Source organism: Myotis yumanensis, unplaced genomic scaffold (genome assembly GCF_028538775.1).
Source record: "Myotis yumanensis isolate MYYU_CA2020_CCGP unplaced genomic scaffold, mMyoYum1.0.hap1 SCAF_80, whole genome shotgun sequence".
NCBI classification, from domain to species: Eukaryota; Metazoa; Chordata; class Mammalia; order Chiroptera; family Vespertilionidae; genus Myotis; species Myotis yumanensis.
The window spans coordinates 44,615-61,898 of record NW_027223831.1 but is presented as its reverse complement, the minus strand read 5'-3'; the positions used below and the strand labels follow the sequence as shown (position 1 = coordinate 61,898).

At 43.9% G+C, this 17,284-nt stretch overlaps 1 protein-coding gene across 1 annotated transcript in view; it reads left to right on the top strand.

The window, feature by feature from the left end:
• Window positions 1-223: 223 nt before the first annotated feature.
• Window positions 224-17,284, top strand: part of LOC139001054 (nucleotide sugar transporter SLC35B4-like) — a 39,370-nt gene continuing 22,309 nt past the window's right edge. The window contains exons 1-2 of the mRNA XM_070402904.1: window positions 224-300; window positions 15,061-15,174. Of these exons, the coding sequence (XP_070259005.1) occupies window positions 224-300; window positions 15,061-15,174 (191 nt within the window). The remainder of the gene's footprint in view (window positions 301-15,060; window positions 15,175-17,284) is intronic.

Sequence of the window (17,284 nt, the reverse complement as noted above, 5' to 3'; positions counted from 1 at the left end):
GCGGGGCATCCTGGGATATGTAGTCTGGCTGGGACCAGATCGCCCCCTCAAATGAATGGGGTCGTGGCTGATAATGAACTACAGCTCCTCTGGCTGGGAGCGTTGGTGGCGGCGCCGGTGAAGAACAGCGCTCTGGGAAGGGACGAAGTTTTGTGCCACCGCGGAGGTAGTGGTCTAGGCGGGCGCTTCCTCCGCGTGCGCGCTCCTCTTCCCTGCGCAGGCCATGCGCCTGCTCTTTGCGGTGGGCATGGTGTTCGCTGGCTGCTGCAGTAACGTGATCTTCCTGGAGCTCCTGGTGAGGTGAGTGCCCCCCTCGGTTCCCGGGGCTGCACCGAGAAAGCCGGAGGGGCGTCCGCACGCGTCACCCCCACGCGCCGCGGGGTCGGCTCTGCGCGCCTGGAACCCTGAGAGTCCACTCCTCCATCCTGCGCTCCGCCCGCTGTCCCACCAAATAGTTTCACAGCATCACTCGCAGAAACACTCGGGGTGTTGCTGGCATCACCCCCTTTTCACACACCGGGGGATTTAATCCGGGGGGATTTCTCACGTGACTGGCCTCAGGTTGGCAGGAACTTGTGGCAGACGCCAAGGTTCCTCTAGCTTTCTTCTCGGGTAATAATGCCATGTTTGGCTAAAGTAAAGCTTTTCGACTTATAATGCAGTCTGGTTTTGCACACGCTGCAAAGAAAGTGTCATGTGTATTAAAGTGCCTCCAAAGCATTTGATTGCTACCCTTACAGATCAGATGGCCATGAGGACTTTGCTCAAACATTACCTCTCAGTGATGTAGGTGAATCAGTTCTTATTTATGTATATAGTCCCTCTGATTGACCTAAGTGAGCATTTCCAGCTTTAAGATATTAGTCTTTAAATTGGGAGGCATGTATTTTGAGACCTAACTTTCTGAATTAAGATTGGGGTAGTGGATAAAAACAGCTGTGGTACATTTATACAGTGGAATGCTACTTGGCTGTAAAAAAGAAGGAAATCTGACCTTTTGCAACAGCATGGATGGACCTGGGGAGTATCATGCTGAGTCAAATGAGCCAGTCAGAGAAAGACAAATACCATATGATCTCAGATGTATGTGGAATATAATCAACACAATCATTTGACAAACAAAATGGAAAGAAGCATAGGTACATAACAGATTGACAGCTGTCAGAGGGGAGGAGAGTTGAGGACTGGGTGAAAAAAGGTGAATGTATTAAGAAAAAAAAATATATATGACACATAGAAAGGAACAACAGCATGGTGATAGCCAGGTGGAAAGGAGAAGTTGGGAGGTAGAAGTGGGCAAAGAAGAGGTAAGTGGGAACAGAAATATACTTGACTTTGGGTGGTGAGCGCTGGATGCAGGTGATGTTTTTATTGAGTTGTACACATGCAACCTGTATGGTTTTATTAACCAGTGTCACCCCAATAAATTCACTTAAAAGAGAAAAAAAGAATGGGGGTGACAAATGGAAGCTTCTAGTGGTGAGCAGGAGGTACTACACACAGATGTCAAATTTTAATGTTGCACACCTGATACTTATGCAATGTTAGCTAAACGGAAGGAAGGAAGGAAGGGAGGGAGGAAGGAAGGAAGGAGAAAAGAAAAGAGAAGAAAAGAATATAAGAAAAGAATGGCTTCACCAAAGGGAAACTAGGATGGCATGCAAATAATGTTGAGTAATAATGTACAACATTCAATAGGTACAAACTGTTACAGAGAAAGCACCAGGTGTCCTGAAAAAGGCTCAGGACTGAAAAATCTCAAAATTATGAACTTCATTCTTGGCTCTGTCATACCCAGATTGGGTGACCTTTTCAAATCATTTCGCTTCTCTGGACCTCCTCCTCCTGCTGTAAAATGCTATTTATGGCGCTATCTACCATCATGTTTCTGAGTCTACACGTTATCTCCATTGACCCTCAGGACAATCTGTGTCCAGTATAGGTCAAGAATTATAATGTCTGTTTTACTGAAAATGGAACAGTTCCCAAGAAGTTAGATCATCTTTTACTTCTTGTAAGTGGCAGAGACAAAACTGGAATCCAGGGTATCTAAACTCCTAGTCCAGCGGTTCTCAACCTGTGGGTTGCAAACAATGAAAATACATCCTGCATATCAGATATTTACATTACGGTTCATAGCAGTAGCAAAATTACTTAAGTAGCAACGAAAATAATTTTATGGTTAGGGGTCACCACAACATGAGGAACTGTATTAAAGGGTCGCGGCATTAGGAAGGTTGAGAACCTGTTAATTTTGAACTTGAGCAGCTTATAGGTTTTGGTCACCCAGTTTCTCATGTGGTGCTCACTAAAAATGTATTTTATTTTCTTGATACCGTTGATTAAGTCATTCTGAATCAACCACTTTATTTAAGGTAAACTCTGTGTGGGGTTAATTTTTGCAGTTACTGAGCTTGAAATTTTGTTACGCAGACAATGTTGATAAAGATCTGTCATTTGTCACTCTTTTCTTTTTAAAGGATAAAGTACTTAAAAAAAAGAATAGCTTATTGATTTTTAGAGAGAGAGGAAGAGAGAGAGGAACATCGATATGAAAGTGCAACATCGATCAGCTGCCTCCTGCACGCTCCCCACGGGGGGTCCAGCCCAAAACCTGGGTATGGGCCTTGACCTCGACTCTGACCGGCAGCTTTGTGGTGCACAGGAGGAGGCCCAACGAACTGAGCCACACTGGCCAGAGCCATTTGTCCTTCTTGAGAGTAGGTGGCGAGGGATATAACAATGTATCCTGCTGTAAGCTGGTACATTTCAAAGGAAGATTACTTTGGAAATCATTTTTTTAAATGATTTCTGTTCTTTTCTCTTTTTTTAAAATTTATCTTTATAGTTGAAAGTATTACATATGTCCCCCTTTTTTCCACATTGACCCCTGGCCCAGGCCTTCACTGCACTATTGTCTGTGTCCATGGGTTATGCAGATATGCATAGAAGTTCTTTGGTTAATCTCTTCCCACCCTCCATCCCCTCTAACACCCTGCCTTCCCTCTGAGATTTGTCAATTTTTTTCCATGCTTCTATGCCTCTGAATCTGTTTTGTTCATCAGTTTATTTTGTTCATTACATTCCACATATGAGTGAGATCATGTGATACTTGTCTTTCTCTGACTGGCTTATTTGGCTTAGTATAATACTCTCCAGGTCCCTCCATACTATACCAAAGGGTAAGAAATCTTTCTTTTTTACTGCTGCATAGTATTACATGGTGTAAAGGTACCACAGCTTTTTTTATCCACTCATCTAATTTGGGCTGTTTCCAGATCTTCGCTATTGTAAATTGTACTGCTCTGAACATAGGGGTACATACATTCTTTCTGATTGGTATTTCAGGTTTCTTGGGATATATTCCTAGAAGTGGGATCACTGGGTCAAATGGCAGTTCCATTTTTAATTTTTTGAGGAAACTCCATACTGTTTTCCACAGTGGCTACACCAGTCTGCATTCCCACCAGCAGTGTCCTAGGGTTCCCCTTTCTCCAAATTTTCACCAGTGCTTGTCCTTTGTTGATTTGTTAATGATAGCTATTCTGACAGGTGTGAGGTGCTACCTCATTGTTGTTTTAATTTGCATCTCTCTGTTAATTAGTGACTGAGCATTTTTTCATGTGTCTCTTAGCCAGCTTTATGTCCTCTTTGGAAAAGTGTGTATTTAGGTCTTTGCCCATTTTTTAATTGGATTATTTGTAAGCAATCTATGAATTTAATGCAATTCCTTTAAAATACCAATGGCATATTTCACTGATATAGAACAAATATTCCAAAATTTATATGGAACCAAAAAAGACCATGAATAGCTGCAGCAATCTTGAGAAAGAAGGACAAAGTGCTAGGGATCACAATACCAGATAACAAGTTATACTACAAAGCCACTGTGCCTCAAAACAGCCTGGTCCTGGCACAAGAATGGGCATATAGATTAATGGAACAGAACAGAGAACCCAGAAATTGACCCAAGCCATTATGATCAATTAATATTTGACAAAGGAGGCAAGAACATATAATGGAGTAAAGACAGTTTCTTCAATAAGTGGTGTTGGAAAAATTGGGCAAATACATGCAAAAAAATGAAACTAGGCCAACTTACACCATACACAAGAATGAAGTCAAAATGGATAAAAGACTTAAATGTAAGTCATGAAACCATAAAAATTCTGCAAGAAACAATAGGCAGCAAAATATTAGATACCTCTTATAACATGTTTGCTGATAGATCTCCTAAGCCTTAGGCAAGGAAAACAAAGGAGAAAATAAACAAATGGGACTACATCAAATAAAAAGCTTCTGTACAGCAAAAGAAATCACCAACAAATGAAAAGCGAGCTCACTGCATGGGAGAACATGTTTGCCACACATATATATGGTAAGGGGTTAATTTTCAAAATATTTAAAGGACTCATACAACTTAACTAATGGAAATTGATTTTAAAATATAAAGATGTGATAAAATCAGGCCAGCCAAATAAAGGTCAGAGAAGAATAGTGTCACATTTGTGTTGAATATGCCATTAAATTAAATCTTCTGAAAGGTTGTGTGAACTCAGTTACGCTAGCAGCTGAAGATCTTCTTTACTAGTTATGAGCACTCGGCTAAATTACTTGATCTCCCTGGTCTGTTTGCTCAACAGTAAAAGTGGGGTGGTGATGTGATGGCTCCACCTGCCTCAAGTGGATTTGAAGGAGATTCACGTGCAAAGCCTGAAGCACATTCAGGCTTCCCCTCCCATCTAACAACTTTTATTTCAGTGCAGGTCTGCCTTGTTTTATGGGTTTGTTCCTGAGAAGTTGTGGATAAATCTAACTTTATGGAATGTTTTCATGCATTATGGAAGCTTCTATTTAGAATACTTTGAATAATGTGTAAATAAATCGTCACTCATTTATCCCTTTTGTAAATCGAGATTTTTGCATACAGCAGTGGGCTTTCATAAGGAGAGGGGTACATTTATGACTTTAATGAATGGTACATCAGATGAATAGCAGCTTTTTTCCTGATTTGCTTGGGCAACTCACGACTTCTCATGTTACAATAAAATAAGAGCTGGTTGGACTGGATGGTCTTTAAAGTTCTTTCTAGTTTTGGCCTTCTCAGAATTTGCGACTCCGTCTTGGGACATCACAGCTCATAAATCTGTATAGAGCAGGAACTGTGCTTTTTATATGGCTTCCTTGGAACCCTTGGGTGCTGTAATAAATGGAAAGTAGAAACATGGAAATGCTAAAGTGAATTGCAGGGAGAAGCGAACATTTTAAATCATTTTTTCCAAATTGGAAAAACAAATGTAGGTTTTTTCTTTCTGATGTTCATGACTGAGGGGATATGCAGCAGCTAACTGAGTAGGCAAGGTACTGTGTGTTTTACATGAGGAAAACACTCTGAAACATTTTCTTTCCCCCATTTTATTCCAATCAAGTGCCTGGTATTGAATCAAATAGAAAAGTTTCCTAAATCTAGACTATGAGATAACAAAAGGCATAAAATATATGCCCAATTCTTTCTGTGGATGAAAGGGGCCACATGCCCCTCAGGAGAGGTCTGCATGACAATTTTGCAGACTCAGAAACCTAAAGTAACCACAGAGAATGGTCTGAAATTAAACCTTAACTAAAAGCAGTTATGGTGGGCAGTTACGTTCTAAGCCGATATCTTCACAGATAAGGTCAACCTTTACCGTAACTGAGCCTATCTGTCTTTTTGCATCTATGATAACATACCCTTGAAATGTCTGGGTAACTCGTAATTTCCCTGTATCTGAAGCCCCTAGGGCACAGCCAGGTGTGCTGGGCCCAGGACAGATACAGCAAATTCTTTCATCTATCATGTTAATTGTTCCTGCACCCACCTAAGTATGTGTCCATTTTACTTTTTATCCTATCACGTAGGTTCCCCCCCCCCCCCCCTCGCTTCGCTTAATCCCACCTCCTTAAATCTGTCACCAATGAATTTCACGTATAAGTACGCATGTAACCCTGCCATTCTCTGAAGCACTATCTCAATTCCTTGAGTTTCTGCTTCCCGGCATATGTTGACAGTTTGGCTCAAATAAACTCACAAAAATTCTTTACAGGTTTCAATGGTTTTTTACGTTAACATTTCTCTTCAAAGTTGCCTTTTTTAAAAATAAAAATTTGCCCTGTCCCACATGGCTCGGTTGGTTGGAGCATCATTCCATCATGCACTGAATGGTCATGGGTTCGATTCCTGGTTAGATACATACCCAGGTTGTGGTTTCGATCCCCAGTAAGGGTGCATACGAGAGGCAACCAATCCATGTTCCTCTCTCATGTGTATGTCTCTCTCTAAAATCAATGAAAGCATATCCTCTGGTGAGGATTTAAAAAAACTTTATATAAAAAGTTAGAATGAAATAAAATAAATTTGGATTCTTGCAAAAGAGAATTCAAAGTCAAAGAAACTGCTTGCAATTATGACTATAATTCCCAAAAATGAATTTCAACAAAAGAAGTGATTTAGGGAAAAGGCTCTTAAGTTTTCACTCTGAAGTTTTAAAATGAATTAAGTTAAATAATTCCATTGATATCTACACAACAGTGTGTTCCTAAAAAGCTCTGTAAGATCATTTTTAAAAAATGGAATCATGTGAGTGCAGTAGGGAAGTTTAACAATGCTATGGAAATAGAGCACGGAGATTAGAGTTGTCAGGGGGCTGATTGGATTTGTTGTTGGAGGTGTCCTAAATCCAGATCATGTTTACTTAAAGCGAGGCATCCCCACATTCATTCAGGTGCTTGAGTGAAGGCCAGACACTGCCCAGAGAGTAGGGGCACCTTCCTCTAGTCATCCCTCTGTGGCACTGGGTCCTTACTGTTATGCCCAGATTTCAGGATCCCCAAGAAACCACATCAGGGAGCCAGCCATGTCCGATGCAAAAGCATAAGAGTCTTTATTCGAGCTAGCACGGCTCTCCCAGCTTGCCGACACAGCGACAGGAAGCAGAGAGAGAGATAACTCTGTGTGGAGACCGGTTATATAGGGGAAGTTGGAGGAAGGGGAGGAGAAAGGACTGTGCTCTGCCGATTGGTCAGGCACAAGTCTGTGTCTTGTTCCTGGGTGTGGCTAGCAGAGGCTTAGATTTCCGGGAAGAAGCTCCTTGCCAAGCATGTGGCCAAGGTAAGATGGAGCACTTACCCTGGGGCAAGGTGGAGGGTGTAGCCCTTACCCTGGGGCAAGGTGGAGGGCCTAGCCCTTACCCTGGGGCAAGGTGGAGGGCCTAGCCCTTACCCTGGGGCAAGGTGGAGGGCCTAGCCCTCGCCCTTTCATTCCCCCCTTTGTCTTGGAACTTCCGGCTCAATCATGAGACGGACTGCTTTTCTATTCCACCGTTGCTAGAGGCCCGTACTGGGCATATCTTAACAAATGGTCTGGTGGAAGGGAAAGAAACCATTTTAGCTTTAACAACTTCTATTGAAATAGGATTTTTCTTCTTAACACTTGGATTGCGGGAAACGAGTTAAGTCGGCTCGCGTGAATTGCGCGTACTCCGCGGGAGCTGTCTTAACTCGGTTCATATAGATTTGCGGTGGAGTGCGGGAAACGTGTAAACTCGGGCCGATTGTAACTGCGTATTACCAAATATTTGTTTGTTTGCCGTTCACAAAGATACCTACCTGCGTATGCGAACCGCCATCTTATATTTTGGCGGGAAATTCACCCGACACCGTAGTGTTAAAATTCCTCCATGGCTATCAAAAAGCCAAATCAAGATTAATTTATCTACTGTCCTGATGTTTGCATAAACACAACAAGAATGGTAACTGACTACCTTTGCTGGAATCTCATGGTTGAATCTTAATGTGCCCCATAGGGCCAGGAAGCCGTGCCACCCAGCTGCCATCAGGCCTGCCTGCAGTATCTGCTGAGTTAGGTGAATCCCTCACCTGTAGCAACTCCACCTTAGCCCACGCTCTAGGCTTTAAGCCCATCTCAGTAGCCCTCCTACTTGTTGCGGCCCAGAGTGTGTGGGGGTTCCGCAGGAACGCAGAGGCATCCCTACTGCTCCCCTTCTACTCTTACCAACCGCTAATAATGGTAGGGCATGGGCCTGACGCTCCAGCGCCAGCCATCTTCAGGGCTTCCAAGCAGGATACCAGGCTTTCTTCGTGGCATTTTTACTGGCTTCAAGTCTTTAGAGCTCAGACAGGGCTCTTTAAAACATGATACTCCAGTCAAAGTTTTCCATTAATAAAACCACTATTAGGTACCAGTCTTATAGAATCTATGCAAAGAAATGTATTGCCATGACTTATTTAGCATTGCCAATATTTCAGAGGAATTATGTAAGGAGAGAAACATACTGATCTGCTCTAAGATTTTTCTGATTTTTCCTTGCAAATTCCTTTTCATGGAGTTATAACAAAACAGTAACTGTTGGCATTAAACTTTCTTTCTATGCATAACCATGCCTTAGACCTTCTATTCCAAACAGGCCTTTCCCAGCTTTCTACAGTTGAGGTTTGTACTACCCCTGACATGGGCATGGTTACGCAGGCCTGCAAGACAATATACAGGCTGCCAACCATCAACTGTCTCTCAACAGAGACCAAAACCTGATGGGCACCCTTCCCTGCCCAGTTGGGCACCTGCCCTCTTGGCAGCCAGACACCCTCTACTCTTGGGGTTCACCCCACACAGTCCCCTTCCAGGACAGTCAACATACATTCAAACCTGGAAGAGAATCAAAGGTCAATATAACATATCAATACAATGAAACATAATATTGGCATCATGGCCGCTTCAGGCAGCCAAATCCTACTAAAGTCTATTCTTGACCTTCCTATAAATTGTCCTTGTCTCTTTGGAGCCATGTCCATGAAGATGCAGGCATCATCTAAGTCTATTACACAGTATTGTGGGGGCTCCCGGCAGCAGGAGTGATCGCGAGCAATGTTACCAGCATCAGGCAGGTCGAGCATGCCGTAGCTTGAGCTTGAGCGGGTTGCATTGATCTCGATCGACGCTCCATTTGATGACGAAGTCTTCCTGGATCACAGATGGACCCAGGTCACGACGCCGTCTACCTTGAGAGCGGTGGGGGTCGTCAGCACCACAGTGTAGGGACCCTTCCAACGTGGCTCGAGGGTCTCCTGGCGGTGCCTTCTGCTGTAGACCCAATCTCCTGGTCTGTGCTGATGAGGAGGAGTTGGGGTTGGGGCTGGTCTCGTACAGATTCTAGGGCCCGTTGCCTTCCTTTCACAGGCAGGGGGAAGGGCCCATGAAATCTCTGCCTTGAGGAACTGTGACCCCATCCTTAAATGTCCCAATCAGACTAGAAAAGCCACAAATACCTTTTAAATTTACCCCAGAATTCCAAAATCCCAACCCAGCACAGAATATCACATAGCAAATCAAAGTTCCCAGCAAACAAACAGAGATGCTTACAAACATCAAATAAACATTTACACTTACACCTTTTCAGTGAACAAGTATTTTTACAGTCTTGGGCTCTTGAGCTGATAACAGGAACATCGCCCAAGTCCCCTGATGGGGGCCTGACAGGAACAGATGTGGGGGTCTTCCCTTTCCCACATTCCAGGACAGGATTCTTGACCTATGTCTCATTCAGATAGAAACGGTTTTCATCACAAACAAAAACAAATCCAAAACCAGAAACCAAGAAAACCAAGGCCAGAAGTACCCTCTGATGTTTCAGGGGTACCAAGGAAGGAGAAGTTAGGCAGTGTCCAGCCCTTCTCACAATCCACCACCAGTGACCAGTTCCAGCTTACTGGCCTACCATCCATTCAAAATTTCTTTCCTCCCATCACACCAAAGCCATGCTTTTCAGTTAGTTAAAACTTTTAGCCTTAATTTTTAGGTGACATGTAAATAATTAACATTCCTCAGATTAACAATACATTCAAATTTAACAAGGATACATATTTAAGCAATAAGGACAGATCAATTTACAGAAGCAGACACAGCATGCAATCCAAACCACAGCTGTGGTTAAACAGATTATCTAGAGTCCTTGGGTAACCTAGGTTCAGCATGAAACCACAGTCTCTATCTGACTTTAGAAATTGGATTACTGCTATCAGTCCCTTTTAAAGACTTTGACATAACCTTTGATTGTCCTTAGTTTAAGGAAAGCAGGATTTTCTAGATTTAAGAGATTAGCTTAAAAAATAAATCCACAAAGCAAGCACATTTGCAGCCCCATAAAACTTTGCCTTAAAGCTCCACCCCTGACTAAATCAGAGGGCGGGGCCTTTGCTGTTTCAAGATGGCAGCCCCCAGGGGAGCGGCAAACATGGCGGCTGCCAAAGCTTGCAACCCAAAATGGTGGCTGTACCAATAAGCAAAGGCATTTAGTTTCCACAATAACACAATTTTCCCCAATTCAATCCGAACCTTAAACTTTTAGCTGGCAAGTCAAAATATTCAGCATTTCTCAATCAGTCTAGAATCTAGCTAGCATCCATTTTTTTCTTTGGGTAAATGATCAGTCTTGGGCACCATCCTGCACATCTGCAAAGAGACTCTAGCTCAAAACTCTATCCAAAATCGGACAGTGTGCGCATTAGTTTTAAGCCAGCTTTTCTCTCTACACGTGCACAGAAATCCCAGACGCATTTACTTGGGGAGGGGGTGACCTGTTTTCACAGATCCTCACTCAGATGCCCACCTGACCAAAGTCGTGGAGCCACACAAAGAGGGGGAGAGGGCAGACCCCCTCCCTCCACACTCACACACTTTCACCAGACATTCACTCAGAGTTTAAACAATAACAACTTCCCAACTCCTGAGGGAGCTCTAGAGCCTCCCCCAATCTCCTTGAAATGATCAATCACAATACCCAAAGGAGCAGTCTGAGTCCGTCCCATAACATCCGTCCAGTAAGTCCACAGAAAACAGAAAAAACACAGACACAGACAAACAGAGGGCCCCAAAGAACAGCCTTCCAACTCCATGGAAGCAACTAGACGATGGCCTTACGCCAAACCGGCGGGAGCGACCCGCCTCGTCTCAGATTCTCAGATTGAGGGGGTTCCTACAGACCTTCCGACTCCGCGGAAGCAAAACTACACCCCTCCAGATGGAGGGTCGAGGCGTCCCCCAACTCCTCCCGCCCTTGATCCCCCTGTGCGTCCACTTAGATCATTGTGGGCGATTACAGATTTCAGAAGTGAGCTCACACAGAACAGATACAGAACAAGTCCCTGAACAGAGGCAGTAGAAAACTGCCTAGGAATGCTGCTCTTATACCTTTTTTAAAAGATAGGCCAGATTCGAACCCTTAGCCAGTCCGAGTTTTGACGGTGAGTACCATCTAGAAGCCATTCCTCCAGATACAGGAAAAGTCCCTTAGAGATAACATATATCACACAGAACAGAATACACAACACACAGACACTTACCGCGGCCAGTGTCTTCGAACTGGGGGTCCCTGGATGGTCTTGGGAATCCCGGACGAGCCCCCAAATGTTATGCCCAGATTTCAGGATCCCCAAGAAACCACATCAGGGAGCCAGCCATGTCCGATGCAAAAGCATAAGAGTCTTTATTCGAGCTAGCTCGGCTCCCCCACCTTGCCGACACAGCAGCAGGAAGCAGAGAGAGAGATAACTCTGTGTGGAGACCGGTTATATAGGGGGAGTTGGAGGAAGGGGAGGAGAAAGGACTGTGCTCTGCCGATTGGCCAGGCACAAGTCTGTGTCTTGTTCCTGGGTGTGGCTAGCAGAGGCTTAGATTTCCGGGAAGAAGCTCCTTGCCAAGCATGTGGCCAAGGTAAGATGGAGCACTTACCCTGGGGCAAGGTGGAGGGTGTAGCCCTTACCCTGGGGCAAGGTGGAGGGCCTAGCCCTTACCCTGGGGCAAGGTGGAGGGCCTAGCCCTTACCCTGGGGCAAGGTGGAGGGCCTAGCCCTCGCCCTTTCACTTATTATCTCATACTCCCTCATCCTGTCATCTAGGGGGCAGGGATCAGGTCTCATTCACATGGGAGCTTCCTGGCAGCTAGCCCCTAACTTTTCCCACAATAAGTACTCCCTAATTGTTCTTTAGTTGAATCCTAGGCTTTTGGTAAAGAGAAATGGGAGGGAAAGCCAGGAAGCTTCTTGAGCCCTCGGGCTAAGTCTTGGGCTTGGCACTTTATGTATATTTTTTTCATTACATCCTCATGACAAGGTTAAAAACATGTCCCTTTTGATTTATAGGTGAGAAGAAAACGGTCAATATAAACACATTTTAAAAGGTTACTATATTCAATTGAAGACCTTCTCATATGCAAGATGCAACATTTTGGTCATCCTAGAGTCCCAGTCTGCCTTTTTCCCTGCTTGGCAGGCACTGTGGGAAGTGCTTTTCAGGGACTGGCTTATTTGCTCTGCAGTAAAACCAATGAGATAGTAGGCACTCCTACTGTTCCCATTTGAAAGATAAGAAAACTAGATGTAGATAGGATAATCAACTTCCATGTCACTGGGTAAGTGACAGCTGCGTCTTGAATGTCACTGTGTATTTTTAGCCACTGGAATGCAGTAATTCTCAACCCTGTGTCAGCACATAAAGATTGCCTGTGCATCTTACACACACCTTCACCCCTCCTGTCCTTTCCCCCAGACCTACCTTAGGGTTCTCAGCTCTGGCTGCACATGAGAATCAAGTGGGAAGCTTACAAAAGTACAGGACTTACCCCAGACCAATCCAGTCCAAACTGGGAGGGGAGGCTCCCAGTGCACATGGTTTTAAGGAGCAGCCTAAGTGTGAAGACTGTGCCAGGAACTATCTAGAGCTCAGGTTCCTTCTCCCCTAACTCATAGTGAGGCTAGTGGCTTTAATTAGCTCCTTCAATGAGGTAAATGTCTTACATGATTATTTATGGATTCCTGCAGCCTTTAGCCCTGTCCCTTGAACGTAAGAGGTGCTAAAAGAAATCACCGAATTGAATATAAAGCTGTAGTTTTCATAGGCAGTGGAGCCTAAAGAGTAGCAACAGCTCTGCCTTAGATGTCAGCATAGCTCCATACAAGAAAGGCTTGTGCTTAGAGCTATTTATTTTTATGCCTGATGGGTGTATTTTGGAATTTGTATGCTCAGCACTGCTATTCAATACTAAAACCACTAACAGAGGATGGAGTTTTTTTTAATAGCATTGTATTAATATGTAGTAATATAATTACACCCCTCTACTCAGTACCTGTGGGTAAATGCCTTGGGTGAAGGTGAAGATGCAGGATACGAAGGCTGAATTTTGTAATGTGGGGATATGGGTAGTATGGGCAACCAGGAAGCTTCAGGAAAACAAAGGCAGCTAGCTGCTCACTTTGACCTTCCTCCAGTGGTTGAGCAGAGCCTCATGGAGGACAAGCTCAAGAATAACACACACGGTTTGAGTAACTCCTTTCAGCGTGCCTCAGGAGGGATTCCAGAAGGAATTCTTCTCTTGTACATTTTTCCCTAAGTCACCATGAAAGATTCCCCATCCCTTCTAGATCACTGAAGAGCTTCGATTGAATTTCATGAACATTCTGTTATGGACCAATGTTCGCGAGAGTAAGACCACCAACTCCAATTAGGTCTTAAGCAGGATTTATTGAAAAGCTGAGGATTTATTGAAAAGCTGGCCAGCGGCTGCCACAGGCGTGTTCTCCCACGACAGCACTGACCCTGGTTCCATGCCAGCCTTTTATTCCCAAAAGCGGTTGGCTAAACACACACAAAGTTACCTGGGGTACATTAATCAACACTGTCCCGTTTCTCTAGCTACTAATACCAACTTGCCCCATTTCCCAGACTACCCTCGAACATAGTTGGTTCCATTTCCCCAGCAACTGCCAACATACCTGAGAGGGACATTCATAGGTTAAGAGATTTTACAAGGGGGGCTTAACTGTAACAATTCACTGAGTGCCTAATCCTGTTGTATCATAAATCAGCGAGCTAGACAAGACGCCTTAATGAGTCAATTAGTTAGGAGTCATCTTTATTGCGTGCAGGTTCAGAGCAGAATACCGCTGTCAACTTCTGAACCCCCAAACATAGAGGAAGTTCTCTCTATTTATATCTTTTGATCGCTTTGCAGATTTTATAAAGAGCTTTGTGTAGGTGATTTTTGCAGACAGTTTGTAACTTTGGATACATAATGAACAAACACTTGGCATGAGAATATGGGAATCATTGTCAGTATTCACCTATTACATTAGACAGCTAGCTTGCAAGGTCAGACAGTTAAGTTTTTATCTTTTTCTATTATTCAAACTAAAACAATTCTTTTATAGAAGAAGGGACTATCTAAAAATAACAGAGTTGACCTACACAATAAGAGACTGTCTAAGAATAACAAGTAGTTCAAACAGCAGTTTTCTAAAGGAGGAATTACTATGCTTCAGTATATTTGTGTTAAAGGTTGTGGAGAATAGTAGACTATAGCAGTGTCCTCATTCTTTTCATTATTGCTTCTTACCACTCTCCCCACCCCCTTCTAAACCCCCCTTTTAGACATTTTTTTCCTAGTCATCCCCCCACAGACACACTGTATATGGGTTTATGTACTGTACATATATCTGTACTTTATACTTACAAAATACAAAGCTTTCTCCCACCTTAAGAACCAGTTTTTGCCCCTATACAGGAGCGAAGGCAATGTCCCTGGATATGAGTCTTTGACTGACTGTAGTCTTGGAGATTGCTGGTCAGGAGGATATATAAATGTTTCTAGGAGACCTGAGCATGAGATGTATAGGCTGACTAGGATCCTAAATGAAGTCCTCTTGGTTACGTAAGTGAAGATCTCAAAAAGAACATCTGTCTGACCAACTTCCTATAGTTTACTAGGAAGGTTGTGTCATAGTTCCAGGAAGAGTGTATCAGAGTGGTCCTTCATGATGGCCTGGAAGAGTGAAATAAGGCTTGACATTCTTCTCTGTGAGGTATATTGCTCAATGTATGTGATCCATGGGACATGAAAACTGAGAGGACATTGGGTAATGGAAATCTATCTCCCTGTTACTCTGAACTGTTAATATAACAGTGGCCTTTATCTCAGTCTTTTGTGTCTTTTTCTTTTTGTCCCTCACTATGCAGAAAGCATCCAGGATGTGGGAACATTGTGACATTTGCACCATTTTTATTTATTGCTGTGGAAGGCTTCCTCTTTGAAGCCAATTTGGGGAGGAAGCAGCCAGCTATTCCAATAAGGTATGTACATTGAAGTCTCTTTTAACCTTGTTTGTCTTAAAATAACATCGCCTAAGAATTCAGAAACACCAGTCAGAAAGAATATATCCACCCCTATGTTCATAGCAGTTCAATTTGCACTAGCTAAGATTTGTAAACAGCCCCAATGCCCATCAGCGAGATGAGCAGATAAAAAGGCTGTGGTACCTTTACACTCTGTAATGCTACACAGCTGTAAGAAAAGAAAGAACTCACCATTTGCAACAGTGGGCATGAACCTGGAGAGTATTATGCTAATCTAAGTAAGCCAGTCAGAGAAAGATAAGTATCACATTATCTCACGCATTTGTGGAATCTAATGAACAAAATAAACCAATCAAGAGGCATAAAAGCATGCAACAGGCTGACAAACTTCAGAGGGAAAGGAGGGGGTTAGGGGTGGAAGGGGAAGATTCTCTGGGGAACTTATATGCATTTATGTATAACCCAAGAACACAGACAATAGGGTGGTAAAAGCCTGGGAGAGGTGGGTGCTGGGTGGAGGGGGTCAATGGGGAAAAAACACATACAGGACATTTGTAATGCTTTCAACGATAAAGAGAAATTTTTTAAAAATTAAGAGCTTTTCTGGTACTTATATAAAAGGAATATGAGATCCATTTATAAGATTTGTATCAAAGATATTAGTAGAGTTTATATTCATTTTCTGAATTTAATATGTTGTGAAACTCCAGGAGCCTATATTTAGAATAAAATTGCTGCCACAACACTTTAAATAACTGTGATGGAGACAACAGTATCTACACTAATAAAAGAGAAACATGGTAATTAGCGTACAACTGCTACCCTTCCCATTGGCTAATCAGCGTATCCTTATGCAAATTAACTGTCAGCCAAGATGGCGGCCGACAGCCATGCACTGAAGCGAGCAGGGATGTTTGCTTGCTCCAGTGACTGTGGACTCCAACGTTCCCCGCCTCACTTGCCGGACTCTCAGCTGCAACTCTAAGCAACTATGTACTATGTTGCAAATAAGAAGCTAAACAAAACCCCAGAAACCAGCCGGACTGAAAGCCAGCCGGACCGCAACATTGCATCGATGTTTCCAGCAGCGAGGCGGCCTCAGAGCTAAAGCTGGCCGAGCTCTGAGGCCTCGGCTACAGAAAGCAGGTATCTGGTTTGTTTGGGTTCTATAATCGAAACACTGTTTCAACTTCAGTTATGAGATCCCGGCTGGCTGAAAGCAGGTTTCTGGGGTTTTGTTTAGCTTCTATATTTGTAACATTGTTTCTTAGAGTGCAAGCTCAGAGGCCGGCAGTGGCAGGCGGGGAACGTTGGCTTCCTCCGTCACTGAAGCAAGCAAGCCTCCTGTTCACTTCAAGCTGCCTGGCTGCTGGCCGCCATCTTGGCTGGCATTTAATTGGCATATTGCCCTGATTAGCCAATGGGAAGGGTAGCAGAGTTACGGCTAATTACCATGTCTCTCTTTTATTAGATAGGATAGGATGTCCCTATTTCCCCCCCCTTTGCCCTTTCTACCCAGCTCTTGTCCCCCACTTCTCTCTGGCCATCACTATATTGTTGTCTGTGACCAATGTTGTGCATATACTTTCTTTGGGGCTGGGCTGCCTCACTGCCCGGGGTCTTAAGAGCATTTTTTTTTTTAACAAATGAACACAGTGAGGAATCACACACCCTTTTTTTTTTTTAACATGAGGCACAAAAAAAGATTCTCTTCGTGTGCGCTGTTTTACAGCTACAGGCTGAGGGGAGAATGGCTTCCAGGGAGCAGCCTTGAGGCAGTCACAGCCCCCACCACCTGGGACAGAGGACAGGGAGGCTGCAAAATGGCCTCGTCCGAGCTCAGATGAATGCCTGCTCTGGGCACTGCCCTGGACGTTCCCTGTGCCTATGGCCCGAAAGTGGGCTGAGCCCTCAAGGGAACTGTTTGCCCCAAGCCTTCCATCTTTTCAGGGCTAAAGTCTCACTCTTCCTATCGACCAAGTGTAGCAGCCACTTAAAATCTAAGGGGTGACCCCAGAACCAAACCTCGTCTGTGCCATGAACGTGAGGCCTGGCTGCCCAGGGGTTGGGCATGACTTTAACAGCCAAGATGAGGGGAAGGGAATAA